This window comes from Paroedura picta, chromosome 3, assembly GCF_049243985.1.
Source record: "Paroedura picta isolate Pp20150507F chromosome 3, Ppicta_v3.0, whole genome shotgun sequence".
Classification (NCBI taxonomy): domain Eukaryota; kingdom Metazoa; phylum Chordata; class Lepidosauria; order Squamata; family Gekkonidae; genus Paroedura; species Paroedura picta.
The window spans coordinates 131,045,415-131,067,351 of NC_135371.1; the positions used below are offsets into that span (position 1 = coordinate 131,045,415).

At 44.8% G+C, this 21,937-nt stretch overlaps 1 protein-coding gene across 7 annotated transcripts in view; it reads right to left on the reverse strand.

The window, feature by feature from the left end:
• Positions 1-21,937, reverse strand: part of TMEM94 (transmembrane protein 94) — a 121,865-nt gene that overhangs the window by 49,960 nt on the left and 49,968 nt on the right. For all 7 annotated transcript variants that reach the window (XM_077327843.1, XM_077327844.1, XM_077327841.1 and 4 more), the window contains 8 exons: positions 13,028-13,147; positions 11,519-11,646; positions 10,540-10,676; positions 8,912-9,114; positions 5,417-5,568; positions 4,420-4,522; positions 3,249-3,335; positions 618-734 (listed from right to left, as the gene is read on the reverse strand). In XM_077327843.1, coding sequence (XP_077183958.1) covers positions 618-734; positions 3,249-3,335; positions 4,420-4,522; positions 5,417-5,568; positions 8,912-9,114; positions 10,540-10,676; positions 11,519-11,646; positions 13,028-13,147 — 1,047 coding nt within the window. The remainder of the gene's footprint in view (positions 1-617; positions 735-3,248; positions 3,336-4,419; positions 4,523-5,416; positions 5,569-8,911; positions 9,115-10,539; positions 10,677-11,518; positions 11,647-13,027; positions 13,148-21,937) is intronic.

Here is a 21,937-nt window from a genome sequence, read left to right on the forward strand (position 1 = left end):
CTTGGGTGACAGGGAGGTGCTGGAAACAAAGGAAGAGGGGAGAAAAGGAAATCAAGCTTCACATGCCCACAGCCAGCAGGCAAGGTGGGGAGAGACGGCAACCATCAGGAGGGATTGAAGGAGCAACAAGAGAGGGGAAGAGTCAATTCACACAAAGAGAACACACATCCCTACTATTCCAATTTCAGACCACTGTTCAAAATCTTTAACGAACTGCCAGATTTAGAGCCCAAGTACCCCTTTACCTGGGACAATAAGGCCCTTGGGTTTTCCAGACTCCATCTGTGTGACCCTTCAGAAGAAATCCTGAGACTGCAACCAGCAGCTTGTCAATCAGGACCACCCATCACCTTTATTTTGCCATTCGCACTCTAGCAGCTTGCTGGCCCATTTCAGATCTGCTTGCATACTCCTCCCCACTCCTGTGCTGCACTAGTATTCCCATTTGCACACACTGACCATTCACAGGAGAAACTATCTTAGAACGTTCACGCACAGTAACAGGGGCATACCACCGCTCAAGAGGCTACCTGCCAATTCCATTCCAAACTTAGTAGTTGTGTGCCATCCATCCTTCTCCCTTCCTTCCCAACTGTACCCTAGTGCTACGTACTTACCAGGGAAGTAGGTGAGGTCTTGCTCATTTGGGCCAAGACTCTGGCTTCACCAAAGGCAGTAGCAAGAATCCACAGGACTGGGAAAAGTAGTGGAAGGATGGGCAGCACACCATTGACCTGTAAAAGGTATTCCAATTCTGTAGCAAGTACAATGACTCTGCATAGCATCAGCTGTGGATAAACTGGAACGTCAATGGAGATTTCTTGCTCCTAAAATGTTTTTTGTACTTTTCTGGGATGAAAACTGAGTAATAGAGCATACATACATAGTAGAAACAAAAAACATAAAGAATATACTTTAAAAGGGGAAAAGGTGCAGAGGCTCAACCCTTCTCCACACTTTAATATATATGTGTGTATGCATAAACCATGGATTCCCAGCTAGGGGTCCATGGGAGCTCTGGAGTGGGTCCACAGCCTTCCATCTCCTGGCTGCCTCCACCCTGAGGGCTCAGCAGGTAGCCCATGGGTATAAATCCCAAGGGGGAGGGGGAGTTGGTTCTGGAATGGTGTGGGGAGGGGGGGGAGTCCAGGCTGTCTTCTCAGCTCCTGCCCTTCTTTCCAGTCTACATGAGGCCACCATAGTGATAGTAAAGGCAGGAGGAGGAGGAGGGTAAATGGTGTGGATGATTATGTCATTTCTGGGGGTGTGGCAGGGAAGTCATGGCCCCCTGACATCAATTCTGGGGGTATTTGAAGTCCAAAAATTTATTTCAGGGGCTCCTCCACAGTCAAAAGGTTGAAAAAGGCTAACATAAACGGATAACCCTTACCATCTTTTCTGAAACTCAGCAAATTGGAACCAAAGGCTGGCAAGGAGGACTTCCACAGACAAAATGTTTTCACAAAAGGCAATTTTTATTATTATACGGTGCGTGCAGTGTAGCCAAGAGAGCCAAAGATTGTCTGGCAGCCAAGCAAGAGATGTTCAGAGGTAGTTTGCCATTGCCTGTCTCTGCGTCATGACCCTTTGTGTTCCTTGGAGGAACAACCACCCAAATCCTTGGAGGTCTCCCCTCCAAATAACCCCAAGCGAGGTCAGCCCTGCTTAGCTTCCGAGATTTGGTGGGATCAGGCTGGCCTGAACTAACCATGTCATGGTCAAAATGGAGAATCTCTGGACTATCAGTCACAGCATTCTGGTTGCTCTTGATTCTCACCAATGCACACAAAAACAAACAACACAGAACAACGCAATATTTGTGGACTAAACCATTCCACTTGAATGGTATGTAAACAACAAAGCATGGTGCTAAACACAGCTGGAAGCTGCTCCCACTTGCCAGTCCACATCAAGAGGTCAAGCATCTGCTTTCTGTGCCAGCTCAGACATCAAACCAGAGTGCTTTTCAACACTCCAACTTCTGAAAGTCTGCTGTTATCAACACACTGCTCTGACTACACTGCAGCACACGAAGAACAGAGGTCTCACGGAAAGGATACTGAGCACTGCTGGGCTGTACAGCTGCTGTGGCTGGTTGGGTATATCGAAATCCCAGCTCCACACGACTAGTTTACCCAAATTAAAATGGAAAAGAATGTCAGGTTCTCTTCCCACCCATCCCACAAACAAAATTACAAATTACAGATTATCAGTGTTCCAATTCAGATATGAAATTCAGATATGAGTGCTTTTACAAAAGACAGAAAAATCTGCAACTCTTGTGTTATTTCAAGATGAAAAACGGAAGCCTCCTTGCCATAGTCATTGCCAGGAAGTCTAAGGGCAGCAACCAAGACTGAACATCTCCAGAGCAATGGACAAAGAATAATCCTACCCCAAAAATGGAGCCAGGAACCTGTTTTACAGTGGACAGCATTTGAGGCAAGCCACTTGTGTTCCTTGGTGAGCTTGTATTAAGTCAGTAGTTTTCACACCCATACTACTTGACCCGGAAGCCTGATCCCGTCTGCGCTTGGAAGCTAAACAGGAGTGACCCTGCCTAGTATTTGGAGGGGAAAACCCCAGGAGTTGGGTGGTTGTTCCTCCAAGGAATATTAGGGATGATGCCACAGAGGCAGGCATCTCCGAAGCACCTCTGAAGAAAGCATCTCCGAACATCCCTTGCCTGACTGCCAGAGAGTCCTTGGGTCTCTTGGCTACACTGTAGATGCCATAAATAATAATAAAAAATATTATTTTTTTGAGAGCCAGTTTGGTGTAGTGGTTAGGAGTGCGGACTTATTATTATTTATGGCATCTGGCATGCCAGGTTCGATTCTGTGCTCCCCCACATGCAGCCAGCTGGGTGACCTTGGGCTCGCCACAGCACTGATAAAACTGTTCTGACTGAGCAGTGATATCAGCGCTCTCTCAGCCTCACCCATCTCACAGGGTGTCTGTTGTGGGGAGAGGAATGGGAAGGCGACTGTAAGCCGCTTTGAGCCTCCTTTGGGTAGGGAAAAGCGGCATATAAGAACCAACTCTTCTTCTTCTTCTTCTTCAAATAGCAGCCATACTGCAATACTCTTTGAGACTGGCTTTCAACACAAAGCACATCAAGCATATCTTAGTATATAAATACTGTCTCAACAGGAACTGATGAAAGGAACATAATTTTTCCGATAAAGAGGAATTAATTTCAGTGGTAACAAAACAGAGGAAGGGGGGAGAGAAAAAATTTCTCCTACCTGCAGCTGAAGAATCATGTACTGCCAAGAGACTACTCCAGGAGCCTTAAAAACAGTGCGTATGGCATTGGTGGCCAAGAAGCTGAACTGCCATTGAAACAGAAGAGGTGGCATCTTAGAAAATAACCTCAATCCCATCACTATCCCTTGAAAGATTCAATCGGGGTCCCCTGTGTGGTGCTTCTAAGTGCTGTGGCACCTGCCAAGCGCTTGTAGAAGGTGGGTGGGGCTTCTGCCTAGTATGGCTTCGGAACAGCCATCGGAGATATGACTTGCAGTAAAAAAACTGCTGCTTTGGAAGCAGCTGCGACCACAATACGAGACCACAATACAAACCAAGGAGCTGAAAGCAAGCTAGGTATCCACTTATAAAGGCCTATTATTGTGCAAAACGTCTGCCCAAATGCAAAGCCTCATTCCCTGGTGTATTGTTGTTGGCCCTGCACCCTGCAGCCATTCTGTGACTGCAACCACCGTCCCTATGTCAGAATTCCAAAATATGCCCACAGGCTCACAAAGGGTGAGGAGTTTTGGATTAAAGCAATGCCGTCAGGTTATTGCTACATTACAACCACACTAGCCCAAACCAGCATAGGGTTCACTGCCCAACATATTTCAGGGTTTGAATCACAGAATTATAGAATTGGAAGGGATCTCCATGGTCATTTAGTCCAACCCCCTGCAAAATGCAGCAAAATCAGGTTCCAAAGCCTTCAGAAGCAGAGCAAGTTAAATATTTATTTATTTATTATATTTATATACCGCCCTCCCCGGGGGCTAAGGGCGGTTCCTAAACCTCTTAAATACCTAAACCTCTTATCCTAGAATGACCCAAGAATGGATGCCACTAGTGGGCTCCCTTCCTAAAACTTCAGCTTTATAGCAGTTATATAGAGACAATCCCCAACCTGAAGAGGCAGCCTTTTACCTTGCTCACCTTGGCTAGTGGCACCTGATGCTCCCTCTCCTCTAGGAATTGGCTGCAGTTCTCTTCTGCACACAGAATATACTTCCCCCCACACTGCACAACTAAATTAGTAAGTGGTGAAGATCTTCACTCTTCCACTCCAAAAATGATCAACAGGAACACTTTTAAAATCAATTTGGATGTCCGTGGCACCTGACTAGGAGCAAGGCTGATTACCATCCCTCCACAGAACTTAGAACTTACCAGCACAACAGGAACAGCGTACTTGAGCATCACTGATTGTACCGTGAACCTCTCGTTATCCAGAGCAGTCACGGGTCGGGACAAAGCCATGTCCAGACACAACCTGAAATCAGTAATGACCGTTTAGGTCTCTAGACTCATCGATACAGCAGTAAAGGTACACCTTCCCTTTTTCATTCCCTAAACATACGTGTTTGATCCTGCCTGGTTTCACAACGGATGGTATGGAGATCAAGCATTACAAAATAGGTTTTGTTTCACTTCTTGAGAAAATTAACCATTGTTCAAGACCCCAAAATATCTTGCAGCCTCTGGAGGTCTAAGAGCTCTCTTACTCACACCTTAGCCAACATATTCAAAAGGTCTTCTATATTAGGAAGCCAACTAAAATGGGAAGATGAGGAATTGTTTTTATAAAACATGATTTACCAAGCTCTGACCATGTTTCAGATATTTTCTACTCTTGTGTTTCATTTCCCAGTTTTATGCACAAATTATATGGCAGAGGCAAATCTTTACCGCAACAGGAGCAGCACATTCCATTCTAAGAGTCTCCAAGGAGCTGACAGCAAAGAGTATGTGGCAGACATTTTATGGCTCTAAGGCATTCCCTAGTGTCAAGAGCCAGCGTGGTGAAATGGTTAGAGAGCAGGGGGACTCTTTACTGGAGAACCAGGTTTGATTGCCTGCTCTTCCATGAACAGCCAGCTGGGTGACCTTGGGCCAGTTGCAGCTCTCTTAAAGCTGTTTTTGCAAAAACATCCTCTCAGAACTTTCTCAGCCCCACCTACCACACAGGTTGTCTGTCGTACGGAGAGGAAGGGAAAAGTTTTTGAAGCCACTTTAGAAGTCCTTTCGGTAGTGAAAAGTGTAGTATTAAAAAAAAAAACTTTTCTTCTTCTCTGTGGATTTATCAGTTTCCTTATACATGCCACTAAAATCTGTTACAAATTCTGATGAAATGCTAGCCTGGCACAAGGAGCAACAGGAAGCTTACCTGACATTGTCAATGACAGGAGTTTTCGTGACACGAAACAGTCGATACATCTGGGGGTTATGAGGGCCCTTCTTCACCTCTCCACTCGGTGACGGTGGAGGAGAAAAAGGGGGAAACAGATCCCCTGGCTCCAGAACTATGTGCTCATCATCCTGTTAGAAAAATAGGAGGCAGTGCTATCATTGCAAATACTGCCTATTATTCAAACTTCCTTTAGTTTGTTTATTATAGGTCCTACTGCATTCACCTGGAGGAAACTGTTATTACTGTTCCTTGACTGGGTTGACCTTTAATTTAGTGTAAAAGGAACAGAAAGAGAAACATTTCATTGTGTCAGGAAGTTTTGGAAATTTCCACCAGGCATTAATGGTCATGGTCATGTCTGCATTGCAAGGTTAAAACCAGCTTAGTGGTCAGAATTCTGTCTCCAAAAGAACCCAGGGAAGATCACAGTTCTTTGAGGTACTGGCACATCTGTATCAGTCATAGTCAGTTGAATTATCAGCACCTTAAATTTAACCAGTGTATTGATGGACAAACTCTAGCTCACCAGAGCCTTCTCCGTTGGCCCTTGACTGGGTATATACACAAAGTCACAAACAGAAGCAGCGGGTAGTACTAATTCCTACGGAGGTTGGAAGACCCAGAATTCCAAGCACAGATGACTCTTAACCAGCTCTTTTGCCCAGCAGGCCCACACGCAGATGAACTGGCAAACCAAAATGAATTTACTGCATACAATTCTTTACTGCATTGTGTTAGCTTGTCTAAGGGCCTAACTATATTGGGTCTGGCCAATGAACAAGGTTTGGAAATTCTGTTCTAAAAGCTCAGTTTCCAAAGGAATGGGGGGCCAATCTGGATCAGGATGCTGCTGCATATGGTGAGCTTTCCCCCACCTCCACCCACTTCTGCACTGGACAAATAGAAGTAGTTATTACAACAGGCAGATGGAAGACATAGCATTTCATGACACAGATGTTTCACATTACACTGAAAATATAATCAAGATCAAAAAAGTGAATGACAGCTGTCCCCACCAGAAGCAAATACTTACTAGGGACCACCCAGAGATATAAACCCAGAATCTAGCCACTGCAACAAACCTTGATACTTTCCAGCCCCCCAAGTGACACTATCATAAAACCAACCTACCATTAGGAGCTCAATCACCTGCAAATCTTCTAACAAAATACATACTATTACGTATCAGCAGTGGCCTACTGACATTTAAGATGATCATACTTCAATGGAAGAAATGAACACAAAAATTTGTGAGAGAAAATTTCATATTTTCCTGGAAATTCACTAAGAAGAAGAAAAAGTAAAGCTGTTTTTTGCTACCCAAAGGAGGCTTAGAGTGGCTTACAGCTACCTACCCTCCCTCTTCCCACAACAGACACTCTGTAAGGTAAGTGGGACTGGCCCAAGGTCACCCATCTGGCTACATGTAGAGGAGTTGAGAACGAAACCCGGTTCTCCAGATTAGAGGCTGCCATTCCTAACCACTATGCCAAGCAGGCTCTGCAACATCTTGTTGCCATTCTTTCTTCAAGAATAAAATTCAAAGCCCACGCCAATGGTTCAGTTGGAATCCATAAACTGATCTGAAAGGGCCCAATGAGGCCCCACTACATGTTATACTTTTTCTGGGTCCAACCCTGGGTTTGGTTGACAGATACTGTTTGAGAGCTCTGAGCTGCAAACTTATTCCTCAGACACAAAGGGCCTGATTCAGACTGAGAACATTCTGTATGCCTGCTGCAAACCCAGACAAGCCTCCAAATGCCTAGAACGGAGCTCCCACCAGACTTGGGAGATGGACTCAGGAAAAAAACATAACATGTAGTTAGGCCATAGCAGAGGTGCTCCTGCTTCAGAAAACAATTGTCCTGCTAATTGACTTACTTTGACTCTTTATCTGAAGACAAGAGTAGTTCACCCACACTCTAATTGGATTGTTTACTCTTTTAACTAGCTCCTGTGTTCTCCAGTGTCATGTAACACACCTAGGACTTGGAAGACTGGGTCTTCCAGTGACTATAGTAATTGCCACCACTCCTTCCTCCAGTTTGTTCCTTTGTGAAGAGGAAGGCCAACCAAAGGCCAACTGAGTAGGCTCTGGTTCACTTGTGTTTGTCCCACAGCACACTGGTTAATTTTAACCTGAGACATCGCAGTGAGGGGTGGTATAGAAGTCAAGGTAAAGGTAAAGGTATCCCCTGTGCAAGTACCGAATCATGTCTGACCCTTGGGGTTACGCCCTGTAGCGTTTTCTTGGCAGACCCAACACAGGGTGGCCTTGCCAGTGTCTTCCCCAGTCATTACCATTTTACCCCCCAGCAAGCTGGGTACTCATTTTACCGACCTTGAAAGGATGGAAAGCTGAGTCAACCTTGAGCCGGCTGCTTGGATCGAACTCCCAGCCTCATGGTCAGAGCTTCAGACAGCATGTCTGCTGCCTTACCACCCTGCGCCACAAGAGGCTCTATAGAAGTCAATTAAATATGCAAATAAGCTAGTCCTTGAAAGAACTACAATTTTCACAGGGTTGTTGGAGAGAGGGGATTTTGACCATTAAATCTGGTTTTAAGCCTGCCATGCCTTTAACCCACTGGTGGAAATTTCCAGAATTTCCTTATGCACTAAATTTCTTCTTGTTTGGTTCTTTTTACGTGAAATTAAAGGTTATTTTAGTCAATGGACAGTAGTAACTATTTCCTCCAAGTGAATCCAATATGGCCTCCAATATACTCAACAGACTAGGAGGAATGGGAAAAAATGGAAGAATTACAATGGTCAATACCACCTAACGAGCACCATTTCAGGTAACAAGAATTTTTGAATAACCCTACTCAGAAATATCTTCAGGACTGAATTTGGCATGTGGATTCACAGTGCAACCCTGGCACTTCTCTAGATCTGTGTATTGCAAGAGGATACAGGGGGGGCTGTTTCAGATTGAAACGTAAACCATTCCTTGGAATCTCCCTCCATGGCCCACACTGAGGTGATTCAAACACTCTGCCTTTCCTGCCATTGCATTCATCTCATGTGGCCTTGATCTATGTAGGCTGAGACACTGGGTAGCTTTGGGGAAAAAATCCATTTTCATTTTGAAAAGAAATTTCTCACTGGGATCCAGTGCTCTGGGAATGTCCTGTGCTATAACATTTACCAACCTAAGCAGATGCAGGCCTCATTCATGTCTTGGATGAGAGACTTTCATGTAATAGCAAAATACGGGTGTAATAAATAAGCTCAACCCGCCCTCCAGATGCTTCTAGTTACCAAGTTTCGGGGTATGTGTGTTAAAAAACAAAACAAAAACTTATCAATAACTTACAAATCAATGCAAAAGGTTCTATAACATACATGCTTTTTCTCTACATCCTCTTGTCTCTGTGTCGCATCCTGAGTCCCAAACCCTCATTCTTCATAACCCTATCATCTACCCTACATTATCAAGTAGCCTCACACAGAATGATGAGTTACCTTTATCCCTCTGAGAGAAGTGAAAGACTCTTGCCCTGGCCTCAGAGCAACAACATCACCCTCCACCAACAAGCTGACAGGAAGATTGACAAGATAGCCATCTCTGTAGGCCCAATGGAGCGACCACGATGGGGCAAAGGGCATGTGAAGGTCAGGATACATAGAGTTCGCCCACTTCAGCTCTTTGCCATCATTCAAGGCATCTGAAAGGCGTATTTAAGAAGATGTGAATGACAACCCCAGAACACCTGGCCACAGTAATCCACACAATTGTCACCTCCAGGCTAGATTCCTGTAACTCGCTCTACATGGGCCTCCCTTATCCCTGACTTGGAAATTACAACTGGTACAGAATGCAGCTGCACAGGTCCTTGCAAGAACCCTGTGGAGAACATATATTTGACCTGTTCTTCAACAGCTGCACTTGCTGTTGATCGAGTTCCAAATCAGGTTTAAGGTGTTGGTTTTAACTTTTAAGGCCTTACGTAGTCTGGGACATGAGTACCCGCGAAACCACCTCTCCATACCCACACCCCAAAGAGCACTTCACTCAATGAATTCCAACTTACTGTTGGTTCCTGGCCCCAAAGAGGTAAGCTTGGCCTCCAGCCTAAAATGAGCTGTCAGTGGAGAACTAGGCTCTTACAGAACTCTCTAAGTTCTGAAGGGCCTGTAAGACAGCACTTTTCCACCAGGCATCCAGTTGAGGTCAAAAGCTGCACTTTTACCATCTATATGGGACCCCTGCCTAGTCCCCCCTGCCTGGGGATCCCACTCAGGCTGTTTGCCCCCAACAGAGTCGGCTTGTTGGGGATCTATAAATTATAAAAAATATTTAAACTGAAATGTTAAAGTTTTGTACATGTGTTTTTTTGTACTTTGGATTTTATCTCTGAAATTACTGTAAACCATCCCAAGACCATTTTGGAGAAGGGCAGCCTAAAAGTCTAATAATAATAATAACAACAACAACAACAACAGCAATACAGGATTCTAGTGAGATATGACATGCCACTATAGCAGAGGTCTATCCTTATCTCTCCTCTAGGGATGAGCACAAACTGTATTTTTTAATGTAGGGTTCATGGCTCGTGGTTGAACCACAAACCAAACCACGATGTCATACAAACAGGGAAATTGGTTTGTATAGACTTGTGAACCATTTAAAGTTTAAACCTCTGCTTTCAAAACCTCACAGCTTTTTTTGGATAACAGAACACAATTGTTTAAATGGCTCCAAGCCATTTAAACCAAGCAACTGAATTGCGAGGAACCTTTCAAATCCCTGTTTTCTGTTCCCTGTAAAAAGCAGAGGGCTATTTAAAACAAATAACTGTGCAGCAGGGTTCTCCCTGCCATTCAGCTGTTTGGTTTAAATGTCTGGGAGCCATTTAAACCACTGCTTTTTGTTCACCGCCATGATCTGCCACAAACTGCATAAAATTCACAAACATTGCTTCATCAACCACAAACTGGCCCAAATTCACAACATTGCTTCATCAACCACAACTGGCTAGTTCAATAGCCAGTTCATGCCCATCCCTACTCACCACCCCAGTCCTTGTAGGCAAGAGATGCACAAAGGTGTGCAGGATCATAAAAGCAGTCTGAAGAGGCAGCAGTCTCACCAGTTATTCTGTTGATTATGTTCCAGAGCCTCCTTTCAACTTCCCGGCACTTCAGTCTTTCTTGCCGTACAATGAGGAAGAGATCGAGCAGCAGCAGGAGAAAGAGTGCCAAGGCATTGACAATTTCAGACCCTTCACTGTTCAAAAGCAGACCATAAAAAATAGAGGAGGGTGAATAATGGAATTAAATGTACAATCCCTGAGATCTGTGGCTGCCTCGCTGCCTCTGTTGATTAATGTTCTGACAGGGGTCAGCAGGAAGGCTGCCTCTGCCTTTAAAGCAGAAGCAAGGAACTACCTAGGCCAGTCTGCATATATGGCATCATCATATTATTATTCAAATCAATCATTCCTTTATGGTGGCAAGAAGAGTGTGACTATCCTGGAAACAAGGCTGTCTCCAGCTTTCTTGGGTGCCTGGAAGTTTGGAATGCCTGAAGGGAAGATGTAGTAAGCCATTTTAATGATAATTATGATGGTAACATCACAACTTGGGTGCAAAAGGTCCATGGTCACAAACAGCCCATGGTTTCCAAAATCCCTTTTTGGTCCTAGCCCCTGCCTAGTGGAATGAGCTCCCAAGAGAGCTTACAGCCCTGATGGAGCTGTCGAAGCTCGGCATGGGATGCAAAACAGAGCACTTCTACCAGGCATTCGGGTCCTCAACCTTTTTATCACCGGGGACCGGTCAACGTTTGACAATTTTACTGAGGCCCGGCAGGGGGGTAGTCTTTTGCCGCCAGACGCCGCCGCCAGTGCCTGAGCCCCTGCTCCACTTGCTTTGCCGCCGGCGCCCCTGACTTCCTGCTGCGAGGCACTGCCAGCAATAGCTGCACAGTGCCGCACCGAGGGGAAGCCCCAGCCACAGCAGCCACTGGATAGCATCAAGGGGGCCTTCTGAGTTGGCCTCTGCTCACCAGGAAGAGCCATCGCAGTGGATAGCCATGCACTCCTCTGACCTTGCCAATGGGCAGCTTACCTTCCCTCTGGCTGGCTCCCATAGCAGCATAAAAGCAGCAGCACTGTCAGCAGCATCAGGGATGCCCCTGGCCAATGGAAACAGGAGCAACGGTTGCCATGGTACAGAAAACTGGCCTTCCATACCTCCTATGAGAGCAGCAAAAGGAAAGAGACCAGATCAACACCACTGAACCTTGGTTTGGTTTTTGAAGTTCACTACAGAAATAGAAAAGTTAGTTATCAAAATGACCCCCTTGTGCTGAATACTGGGAAAGTCTAACTAAGGACTGAATCTGCTACAATTACATCAAGGGGGCCTCTGAGTTGGCCTCTGCTCACCAGGAAGTATGGCTTCAATCGCTAATTCTGGATGCCCAGCATAATGGTGGATTGCCAAAAATATTGCATTTGCACTGCCAGCTGGATGGGGGGGGGTCTACCTCATTGCACCAAGGAATGCAGCAACTTAACAGTGCTCAGCCATCTTCTTCTCACCTGTCCAGATACTGCTGCCCGGTATCATGCTCAGGCCTGGTTTGCTTTCCAGCCTGTTTCAATTTGCTACACAAGGGTTAACAGTGCGCTTGACATTTAACAGAAAGATGCGCCATCAAGCTATCCAGGTGCTGCTATCCAGGTGCTCCGTGTTAAAATAATATCCTTGAGGGTCATCTGAAGCAATTTGATCTTGTGGGTGTGAAACAGTTGCAGAAAGCATTTTGCAGATGGGAGTTAATTTGTTGACTAGCCAGGTGAAGGCCATTAAGTCATTATCTTGTTCATCTCAGGGTAGCTGCATAATTGGTTTGAAAAGAGCAGGTCAGAAAAGCATGCTTAACATGAAGGAAGAGTGACTTTGCACTCCTGGCTTCCCTAAAGTATGTGTTTTTGCTGCAGTTTCCTATAAACTTTGACTGAATGGAAAAAGGTATTATCAATCTTACCTTTGTAAGACATTTTTAATACCTGATGAAAGACAAGCTTCTTGTAACTAGGAAGGAGGACAGAATTAGGCTATTTAGCTTTTTAAAAAGAAATCTGTATGCCTTGGGAGATCAAGCCTGTATTTTTTAGTTTCTTTTTAAAAATTATTTTCTTTGTTTTAAGAAGGCAGTAGTTATTTGGTACTCCTGGTACTGGCATAACCAGGGCTTCTTGGTATATTACAGGAAATTCCTGCTCTGGAGTTGGTGATATTCTGTGAAGGAGCAAGATTTTGCATACAGCATACTCCTGTAGGTTTCCTGACCCTGGGGCATTAAAAGGAGTATGGCATCACACCAGTCCACCTCAGCTTCAGAAATACTGTGGACCCCAACACCTATAATCATGGTAGGGAAGCATCTAAGTGCCATCTTCTACTTTTCAGCAGGGGAAAAAAGTTTGTTTCCTCAATGGAAACAAATGGAAACAATGGAAGCACTCTGCCTTTGTCCAAAACTTGCATCTTTTATTTCCAGATAAATAGGATGTTCCTAAAGCAAATTTCAAACATGTGCAGGATAGTACATCAGGATATCACACTTACCTTCCATGTAATCACCTTCTTTCTTTCCTTCTGATGCCCCTCCAGCAGTGCAGAAAGCTGGTCTCTCAGGATAGTCAGGGCCTTTGTTGTGCTGAGACCCAGATTTACAGGCATTTCATCCTGGACAAAAAGAAATAGCAAATGCAGTCTTTCCCTGAGATCTTCCCTAAGAATTTCAACATTGATGGCCTTAATGTAAAAATAAAGCTCCACACACCTTTCTCATTCTAAGATGATCTCCTGCTTACATAATAGATACTCCATCTCTCCTCAAATTTCCAAATTAACCTATGTCTCAAATACTGCATAATCAGCATTCTTCTAAACTTGGACAGACATCTGATTTCCATTTTGCTGCAAAGTTGGCACTAGCTGCTGTCACCATATATTCAAATATGGCATCCAAATCTTTTGAATCATAGAATCATAGAATCATAGAATTATAGAGTTGGAAGGGGCCATACAGGCCATCTAGTCCAACCCCCTGCTCAACGCAGGATTAGCCCTAAGCATCCTAAATCATCCAAGAAAAGTGTGTATCCAGCCTTCGCTTGAAGACTGCCAGTGAGGGGGAGCTCACCACCTCCTTAGGCAGCCTATTCCACTGCTGAACTACTCTGACTGTGAAAAACTTTTTCCTGATATCTAGCCTATATCGTTGTACTTGAAGTTTAAACCCATTACTGCGTGTCCTCTCCTCTGCAGCCAGCAGAAACAGCATCCTGCCCTCCTCCAAGTGACAACCTTTCAAATACTTAAAGAGGGCTATCATGTCCCCTCTCAACCTCCTTTTCTCCAGGCTGAACATTCCCAAGTCCCTCAACCTATCTTCATAGGGCTTGTTCCCTTGGCCCCAGATCATCTTCGTCGCTCTCCTCTGTACCCTTTCAATTTTATCTACGTCCTTCTTGAAGTGAGGCCTCCAGAACTGCACACAGTACTCCAGGTGTGGTCTGACCAGTGCCGTATACAATGGGACTATGACATCTTGTGATTTTGATGTGATGGCTCTGTTGATACAGCCCAAAATGGCATTTGCCTTTTTTACCGCTGCATCACACTGCCTGCTCATGTTTAGTTTACAATCCACAAGTACCCCAAGGTCTCGTTCACACACAGTGCTACCTAGAAGCGTATCCCCCATCCAGTAGGCATGCTTTTCATTTTTCTGACCCAGATGCAGAACTTTACATTTATCTTTATTAAATTGCATCTTGTTCTCATTTGCCCATTTTTCCATTGTGTTCAGATCTCGTTGAACTCTGTCTCTATCTTCCGGAGTATTTGCCAGTTCTCCCAATTTGGTGTCATCTGCAAACTTGATGAGTAGTCCCTCCACCCCCTCATCTAGATCATTAATAAATATGTTAAAAAGTACCGGGCCGAGCACCGAGCCCTGAGGTACTCCGCTACTCACCTCTCTCCAGTCTGATGAAACACCATTGACAACAACTCTTTGAGTGCGGTTCTCTAACCAATTCCCTATCCACCTAACTATCTGAAAATCCAGATTGCAGTCCTTCAACTTATCCATCAGAACATCATGGGGAACCTTGTCAATCCAAGTAAATGACATCAACCGAATTTCCCCGATCCAGCAAATCTGGATCCAAGTAAATGACATCAACCGAATTTCCCCGATCCAGCAAATCTGTTACTTGGTCAAAAAAAGAAACTAGGTTGGTCTGGCAGGACCTGTTGGAGACAAATCCATGCTGACTTCCTTGGATCACCAAATTGTCCTCCAGATGTTTGCAGATCGCTCCCTTTGATATCTGCTCCATTATCTTCCCCACAACAGAGGTCAGACTCACTGGTCTGTAGTTTCCTGGGTCATCCTTCCTCCCTTTTTTGAAGATCGGAATAACGTTTGCTCTTTTCCAGTCCTCCGGGACATCTCCAGTCCTTAAAGAGGTTCCGAAGATGATGGACAAGGGCTGTGCAAGTTCTCTGGAAAGTTCTTTGAGTACTCTCGGGTGCATTTCATCTGGACCAGGGGATTTGAACTCATCCAGTGCAGCTAAATGCCTCTCGACAACCTCTCTATCCATGTTAACCTGCCACCCAGACACTATCCTTTGGCTACAGCCATCTCTAGATGTGCCTAAACACTTTGACCTGTGGGAAAAAACTGATGTAAAATAGGCACTAAGCCTTTCTGCTTTCTCTGCATCTTTCGTTAGAGTTTGTCCATCTGCACCCAACAGTGGGCCTATTGCCTCCTTGACTTTACGTTTGCTCCTCACATAACTGAAAAATCTTTTCTTGTTACAATGGGCTTCCCTGGCCAATCTTAGCTCACTCTCAGCTTTGGCCTTTCTGATGATTGATCTACAGTGCCTAGTAACCTGTAGGTACTCTTCTTTAGAGCTCTGTCCTTCCTTCCATTTCCTGAACATTTTCCTTTTCTTTCTTAGTTCCTCTTGAAGTTCTCTGTTCATCCAAATAGGCTTCTTAGAGCTCCTGCAGTGTTTTCGTATTTCTGGAATAGTCATTGATTGAGCATGCAATAGCTCTTGTTTGAGTAGTGCCCACCCTTCACATGCTCCCTTCCCTTCCAGCATTCTCGTCCATGGTATGACACTCATCATGTCTCTGAGTTTATTAAAGTTTGCCCTACGAAAATCCAACATCCGCGTCTGGCTACAAGCTTCCTTGGCTCCCCATCTCAAAAGGAATTCTATGAGGACATGGTCACTTCCCCCTAGGGTCCCCACCTCCTTCACCTCATCCACCAACTCTTGCCTGTTGGTCAGTATTAAGTCCAGTATGGCTGAACCTCTTGTGGGTTCATCTACCATTTGATAAATGAAATTGTCAGCCAGGCAGGTCAGAAACTTGCATGACTGAGGACGCTTCGCAGAGTTAGTTTCCCAGCACACATCTGGGAAATTGAAGTCACCCATGATGACAAGGTCCTGCCATTTGGATATTTTCTCAAGCTGCTCACAAAGTGCAGCATCCACATCCTCTCGTTGGTCAGGCGGTCGGTAGCAGACACCAACCACCACACTGTTTGTTTTCCCCTCGCTTATTTTCACCCAGATGCTTTCCACTGCAGATATCCTCTCCTTCACTAGCATTTCCTGACAGGTAAGCCCTTTCCTCACATACAGTGCCACTCCTCCACCTCTTCGATCTATTCTGTTTTTTCTGAACAGTTCATATCCATCCACCATTACATTCCAGTCATGAGAATCATTCCACCAAGTTTCTGTGATGCCTACTAGATCATACCTTTCCATCAGCATGAGAAGTTCCAGCTCTTCCTTTTTATTGCCCATGCTTCGGGCGTTAGTATAAAGACATCTGAATCCTTTTACTTTTGGTTCCCTATGAGCTGGCCTTGCCGGTTGGGCTGCCTCCGATCATTTTCCTTCCATACACTCCCTATGTTGATCGTCTCCTTCCCCTAGTGGCTTTAGTTTAAAGCTCTCCTGATGAATCTCCCCAGGTTCCTGCCAAACACATTCTTCCCCAGTTTCGATAAGTGCAGTCCATCAGGTGCTAGTAGGCCTTCCTCAAGAAAGCCTATCCCATGGTCCCAGAAACCAAATCTCTCCTGCCGGCACCAACTACGCAGCCAGTGATTCACCTCCATTATCTTCCTCTCCCGATGCACTCCTCTTCCCTTGACAGGCAAGATTGAAGAGAATACCACTTGTGCCCCCATTTGCTTGAGCTTCCTCCCCAGATCTTGATAGTCTTTTTTAATAGGAGCGATGGTATTCAGGGACATGTCATTCGTTCCCACATGGACCATCACAAATGGGTAGCGATCCGTAGATTTGAGGAGTTTGGGCAGCCTTTCTGAAACATCTTTAATTTTCGCCCCTGGCAAGCAACACACCTCTCGGGTTAGGGGGTTGGGCCCAGCCACATGGCGATCCATTCCTCTTAGCAGGGAGTCTCCAATTACCAGTACTCTCCTTTTTTTTCTTCTCAACTCCATTTCCTTCTGTCCCCGTGGCCTCTTCCCTTTGTCTTAGAGTTTGTTTTGGGACCTCTTCCCTTGTTGACCCTTGCACCTCCTCTGCAAGGGCCTGAAATCTATTCTGGAGCTCCAAGGGCCCCGAGAATTGTCTCGCCCTTCGCCGTTCAGTCTTTTTCCGAACTGCCTGCACAGGCTCCCTATTGTGGTCAATCTCCTTGTCCTCTTCAGGACTGGTTGTATTCTCTTTATTCCATGTTGCAGAGCTCTGGACTATGAACTCCTCCCCTTTCTTACTTTGGGTCAGAGTAATAATTCTGTTTTCTAGTCCCCTAATCTTTTCCTCCAAAAGTCTTACCAGCTTACACTTGGGGCAGCTGTAGTCCATCTTGTCTTCTGGGAGGAAGGCAATCATGTCACACTCACTGCAGATGATGGTAATTTTGGTAATTTGATAGGTGATATTTCTAGTAACATATTCTTAGTTTTCATAGAGAATTGAAATTTCAATATATTCTGCATTTTTCAGTGTATTCCCTTCCAATATCCTTTGCCTTTTTACAAATCCACCACATACGATAAAAGGTTCAATTCCAACATTTTCCTTTGCAGTTTTTGGCTACTTTCTCAATATCCGTTGAATAATGCCATCCAAAAAACATTTTATACCAATTTTCTCTTAACACCTCGCTGGCTGTGAAGTTAATTTCTTTTTCCCATAACCATTCCCATTTGTGTATAGGTTTTTGTTCTCTAAAGTTCTGCATCCATTTAATTCACTTTTTCTTCTGTTCCTAACTGAAGTAATAACTTATGTATCTGTCTTAGTAAGCGATCTTTTTGTTTTGTAATTAGCTATTCAAGCCCAATCATCGCTCTTATAGTTCTACTTTTCATGTTGATATTTTTCTTTAGACTTGAAACAAATTGGTAATATAGTAATCATTGACTGTCTGTTCTTTCATCTGTAATACCCTGGCTATCTTGCCAGGACTTGAGCTTCCCCTAAGCATTTACCATATTGCTGTATGTTAAGAAATTACTTATTTCTCATATTTGATGTACTGTTCTGTTCTCCTCCTTCCACTTTCCTCTGAGGCTTGGAGGCTGCAGATCTCTGCTGCGTGAGTGCTGCCCCTACCTGTGAGTTCCCTAACAGCTGCCTGCAGCCTTTCCAGGTCCTGAGGGGAGGGGGAAGCCGTCCACAGAATTCTTCCACTCCACCCCCATACACTAGTGCCCATTGTATTCCTAAATGCAATGGGATTGGCCCCTGATCTTATCCATAGTTCCTCTTAATATTTACAAAACTGCCTTGGGGGTGGAGCATGTCCAGGGAGTCCAGGTTGGAATAGGGCAAATCTGACTGGCCGAGCCCCAACACCTCACAACCTCCATACCCAGCCACTTGCCAGTGCCTTGCTACCGCTCGGCACCTCCACATGCCTACCTGTGGCAGTGCAGCCGGCAAGCAGGGGCCGACCTCAGGAACTGCCGCTGAAGAGGCGCCCACGCCAGCTGTGGTACCCACTAACCAGAAGGTGCTGCCGCCACATGTGGAGTTTGCCAAGGAAGAAGAGGAGGCGGCACCGAGCCCGCTGCTACGGCAAGCACAAGCATGAGCTGTCACTGCCAAACGCTGCAGCCAACATAACCAAGGGCCCCACATCGCCAGTGTCATGACACGCTACCATCGCCCACATTTATTTATTTAGATTTCTATACCGCCCATTTCTTTGCAGCTCTGGGCGGTTTACGTGCCCAGCCATGCATTTTTACTGCAGCAGGCTTGGATACTAGTAAATAAATAATATTCTTATTGTGGAAAGCTTCTATTGAGGACATAAGTGGAGAATTTGAAAGACTTGATCAATTTTCAGGTGTAAACCATATTCTCAAAAGTCCATATTTAATTATATGACTCCTTTCCTGTGTTACGATTGTTTTGGTTGATTTCTCTATCCATAAATAATTGTGTAACCTTCATCTAGGTCTGCTGATTCATGTTTTACTATTCTTTGTCTTTAAGCAGCCCTCCTCTAAGTGACAACTTTTCAGATATGTAGAGAGCAATCATGTCACCTCTCAACCTTCTCTTCTCCAAACTGAACATTCCCAAGTCCCTCGGCCTTTCCTCAGAGAGCTTGGTCTTCAGGTCACAGAACATACTCATTGCTCTCTGCACCCTGATTTTCCTTTGAGGCTGACAAAAGGTCTAGTTAATTCAAATGCACAGAGATTCCCTCCGATTTCTCCCTGCCTTTTTCTTGCTTCTCAGAGGTCACTTTCCAAACTGCTCCCATTGAGGTCATTCCTCCCACTCTGCACCTTCCAGCATCATTTCCCCTTCATTGGTGCTTTCTTTTTCCAACATATAAAGTTTTGTTTGTAAACAAACAGGATGAGTTTAACTAGGTATAAACTTGAATTGCTAGCAGAGAACATTTTTCATAGGGAGCCAATCCTGCAGGTAAAACTCTCCCCACAGGCTCAACTGGATCTCCATGTGTGCATGTGTGTGTAAACAGTTGGGACAATGTAAGGAGCCTGTGTTCCTTCGTGTTTTCTTTCATTCTATGAACTGAACCAGGAGGACTTAAATGGAATGCGCTTACTTGGTGCTACTCTGCAGCTATAATAGAATAATTGGATAACTTTTTAAAAATGTTGGACATCCTCACACACATGTCACAATGACGTTCCCATCCCAATTAAGAGACTGCCTATTTTGGTTGTAGCTGCAGAATAAACACTGGAGAAAAATGAATAGTGTGTGTGGCAGGTATATAAATCTGAAGTCAAGCTTAAAGGCTTCACTGCAGAGAATCCGAGCATCTCAAGCTTAAAGGCTTGACTGCTCGGATTCTCTGCAGTAAGCTGCCCATGCATAATAGGCCAAAGAAAGATTAGACTGCTATCTGTCAGCAGTATATTAGGAAGACTTCCAAACTGGACAGGGACTTAAACTACATGATTGGCTGAGTTGCATCTAAGCAGAGGATTCTAGCTTTGGCTGATCACGCTGGGTTTCATTGCTCCTAGTTAGAAAGTTCAGTTAGGTGCCAGAACCCCTAAGCAGTTGAGGCCAAGCAGCATTTAGCCATTAAGAAAGACCTCATGCCGGTGTCATGATGGGCAACTAATACTGTCATCCATTTTCCAGAGCCAAATCCTTCTACCAATCTGCCTTTCCCGCCTTTGCTCTGTAATACTTAAAGAACAAATTCAGCAAACTGCCTCAAACATTCTGACTATGGAATAGATTGTTTCAAATTTTGCTTTTATGTTACTTACACAGAAAATCTATTTCACAAATTATGAAAATAAAGGATTATGTGAACTATATGTAAACCTCCCCACCCCCATGACAAGTAACTGTATGGAAGTGTCTCGGGAATATCAGCCCTGGGTTTCCTTGTGCTGCACATACTGGGTCGAAAACGTTAATAAGTAGAGCTCACCTGGATGGCCCAGGCTAGCCTAATTGCATCAGCTTTTGGAAGCTAAGCAGGGTCATTGTTATTTGGATAGGAGACCACCAAGAAAATCCAGCATCACTATGTAAACCACCTCTGTTAGTCTCTTGCCTTGAAAGCCCTGAAGGCTGCCATAAGTCAACTGTAACTAGACAGCACTTTATCCATGCACGCCTGCGCACGCATACAAACAGGGCTTTCACGGATTTTGAGGAATGCAATATGTACCCATGCATGCATGTCTGCCATATAACATTTAAAACATTTAATGCTAAAATATTTTTTTCATTTATAATCCACCTCTCTCACTGAGATTCAAGGGCTGTTACAAAACAAGAAAAACAACTCAGTCAGATGTTAAAGACCTCCAATAAATGATGCAGCAGGACAGCATATAAAACTGGAAAACAATGCAACAAAGAACTTTCTAAGGCAATTAAAACGCCCGAGGGACAGCACACCATAATGATGAAGGGGCATTAGTTTCTACAGTCTGACAAGCCCTCTGGTTAGGGTAATTTGCAGAGGTTATCAGTTTCTTGCAGCCATGTCCAATGGGGAAGGTAAACAGCACTCTCCATTTAATTCTCATTCTCAGCTGGCATTGGAGATAAACCCTTTGGTATGCTATGCTTGAACACATGCAAGCTTCTTTAATTCCAGGGAGATTACTGGGCACCAATCATCAGAACCTCCACAGCCTTTGAAGGCTGTAAAGTATATTTCTTGAATAAGATTGCAAGAGTGCCCTTCTACTACACAGAGCCAGTGGGAAAATATGGATTCTATCTGAACAATAAAGTCCAAGGCTACTTTGGGTGTTGCTCTCCTCCCTGCCTTCCCTGCCTCAGATTTAGAGTTGCCAGCTCAGGGTTGGGAAATACCAGGAGACTTTGGGGGTGGAGCTGGGAGTGGGCAGGATTTGGAGCAGGGAGGGACCTCGGCAGGATATCATGCCCTCCAAAGCAGCCAGTTCCCCCGGGGGAACAGGTCTCCAGGTGCCACCTACTTGTCAGGACATATTTAATCTGTGCATGCTGTTTTGAGTGTTTTCTCTCACCTGTTCCTAATCAGACCTTAGACAAAAGCAGGGAAACATATTATTTTTTAATTATTATTATTTTTAGATTTATTTCCTGCCTCTCCCGACAGGCTTGAGGAGGGTCACAACAACTAACCCCATTAAAATTCCCATTAAAACCTCAATCTATTAACATGACGGCTAAAAATCCCATCCCTCCCCCAATTATCAAAGAGGTGAAGAGGAAAGGATAGGGGAGTAGCGTACACTCCAACTCCTAGGGGGGGAGCGATGTCCCTGATTCACTGACCCCAGCCTCAACCATAGACCTGGTGGAAGAGCTCCGTTTTACAGGCCCTGCGGAAAGCTGACAAATCCCGCAGGGCCCACAGCTCACCCGGGAGCTCTTTCCATCAGGTAGAGGCCAGGACTGAAAAGGCCCTGGCCCTGGTCGAGGCTAGGCCAAAGACAGCCATGTCCAA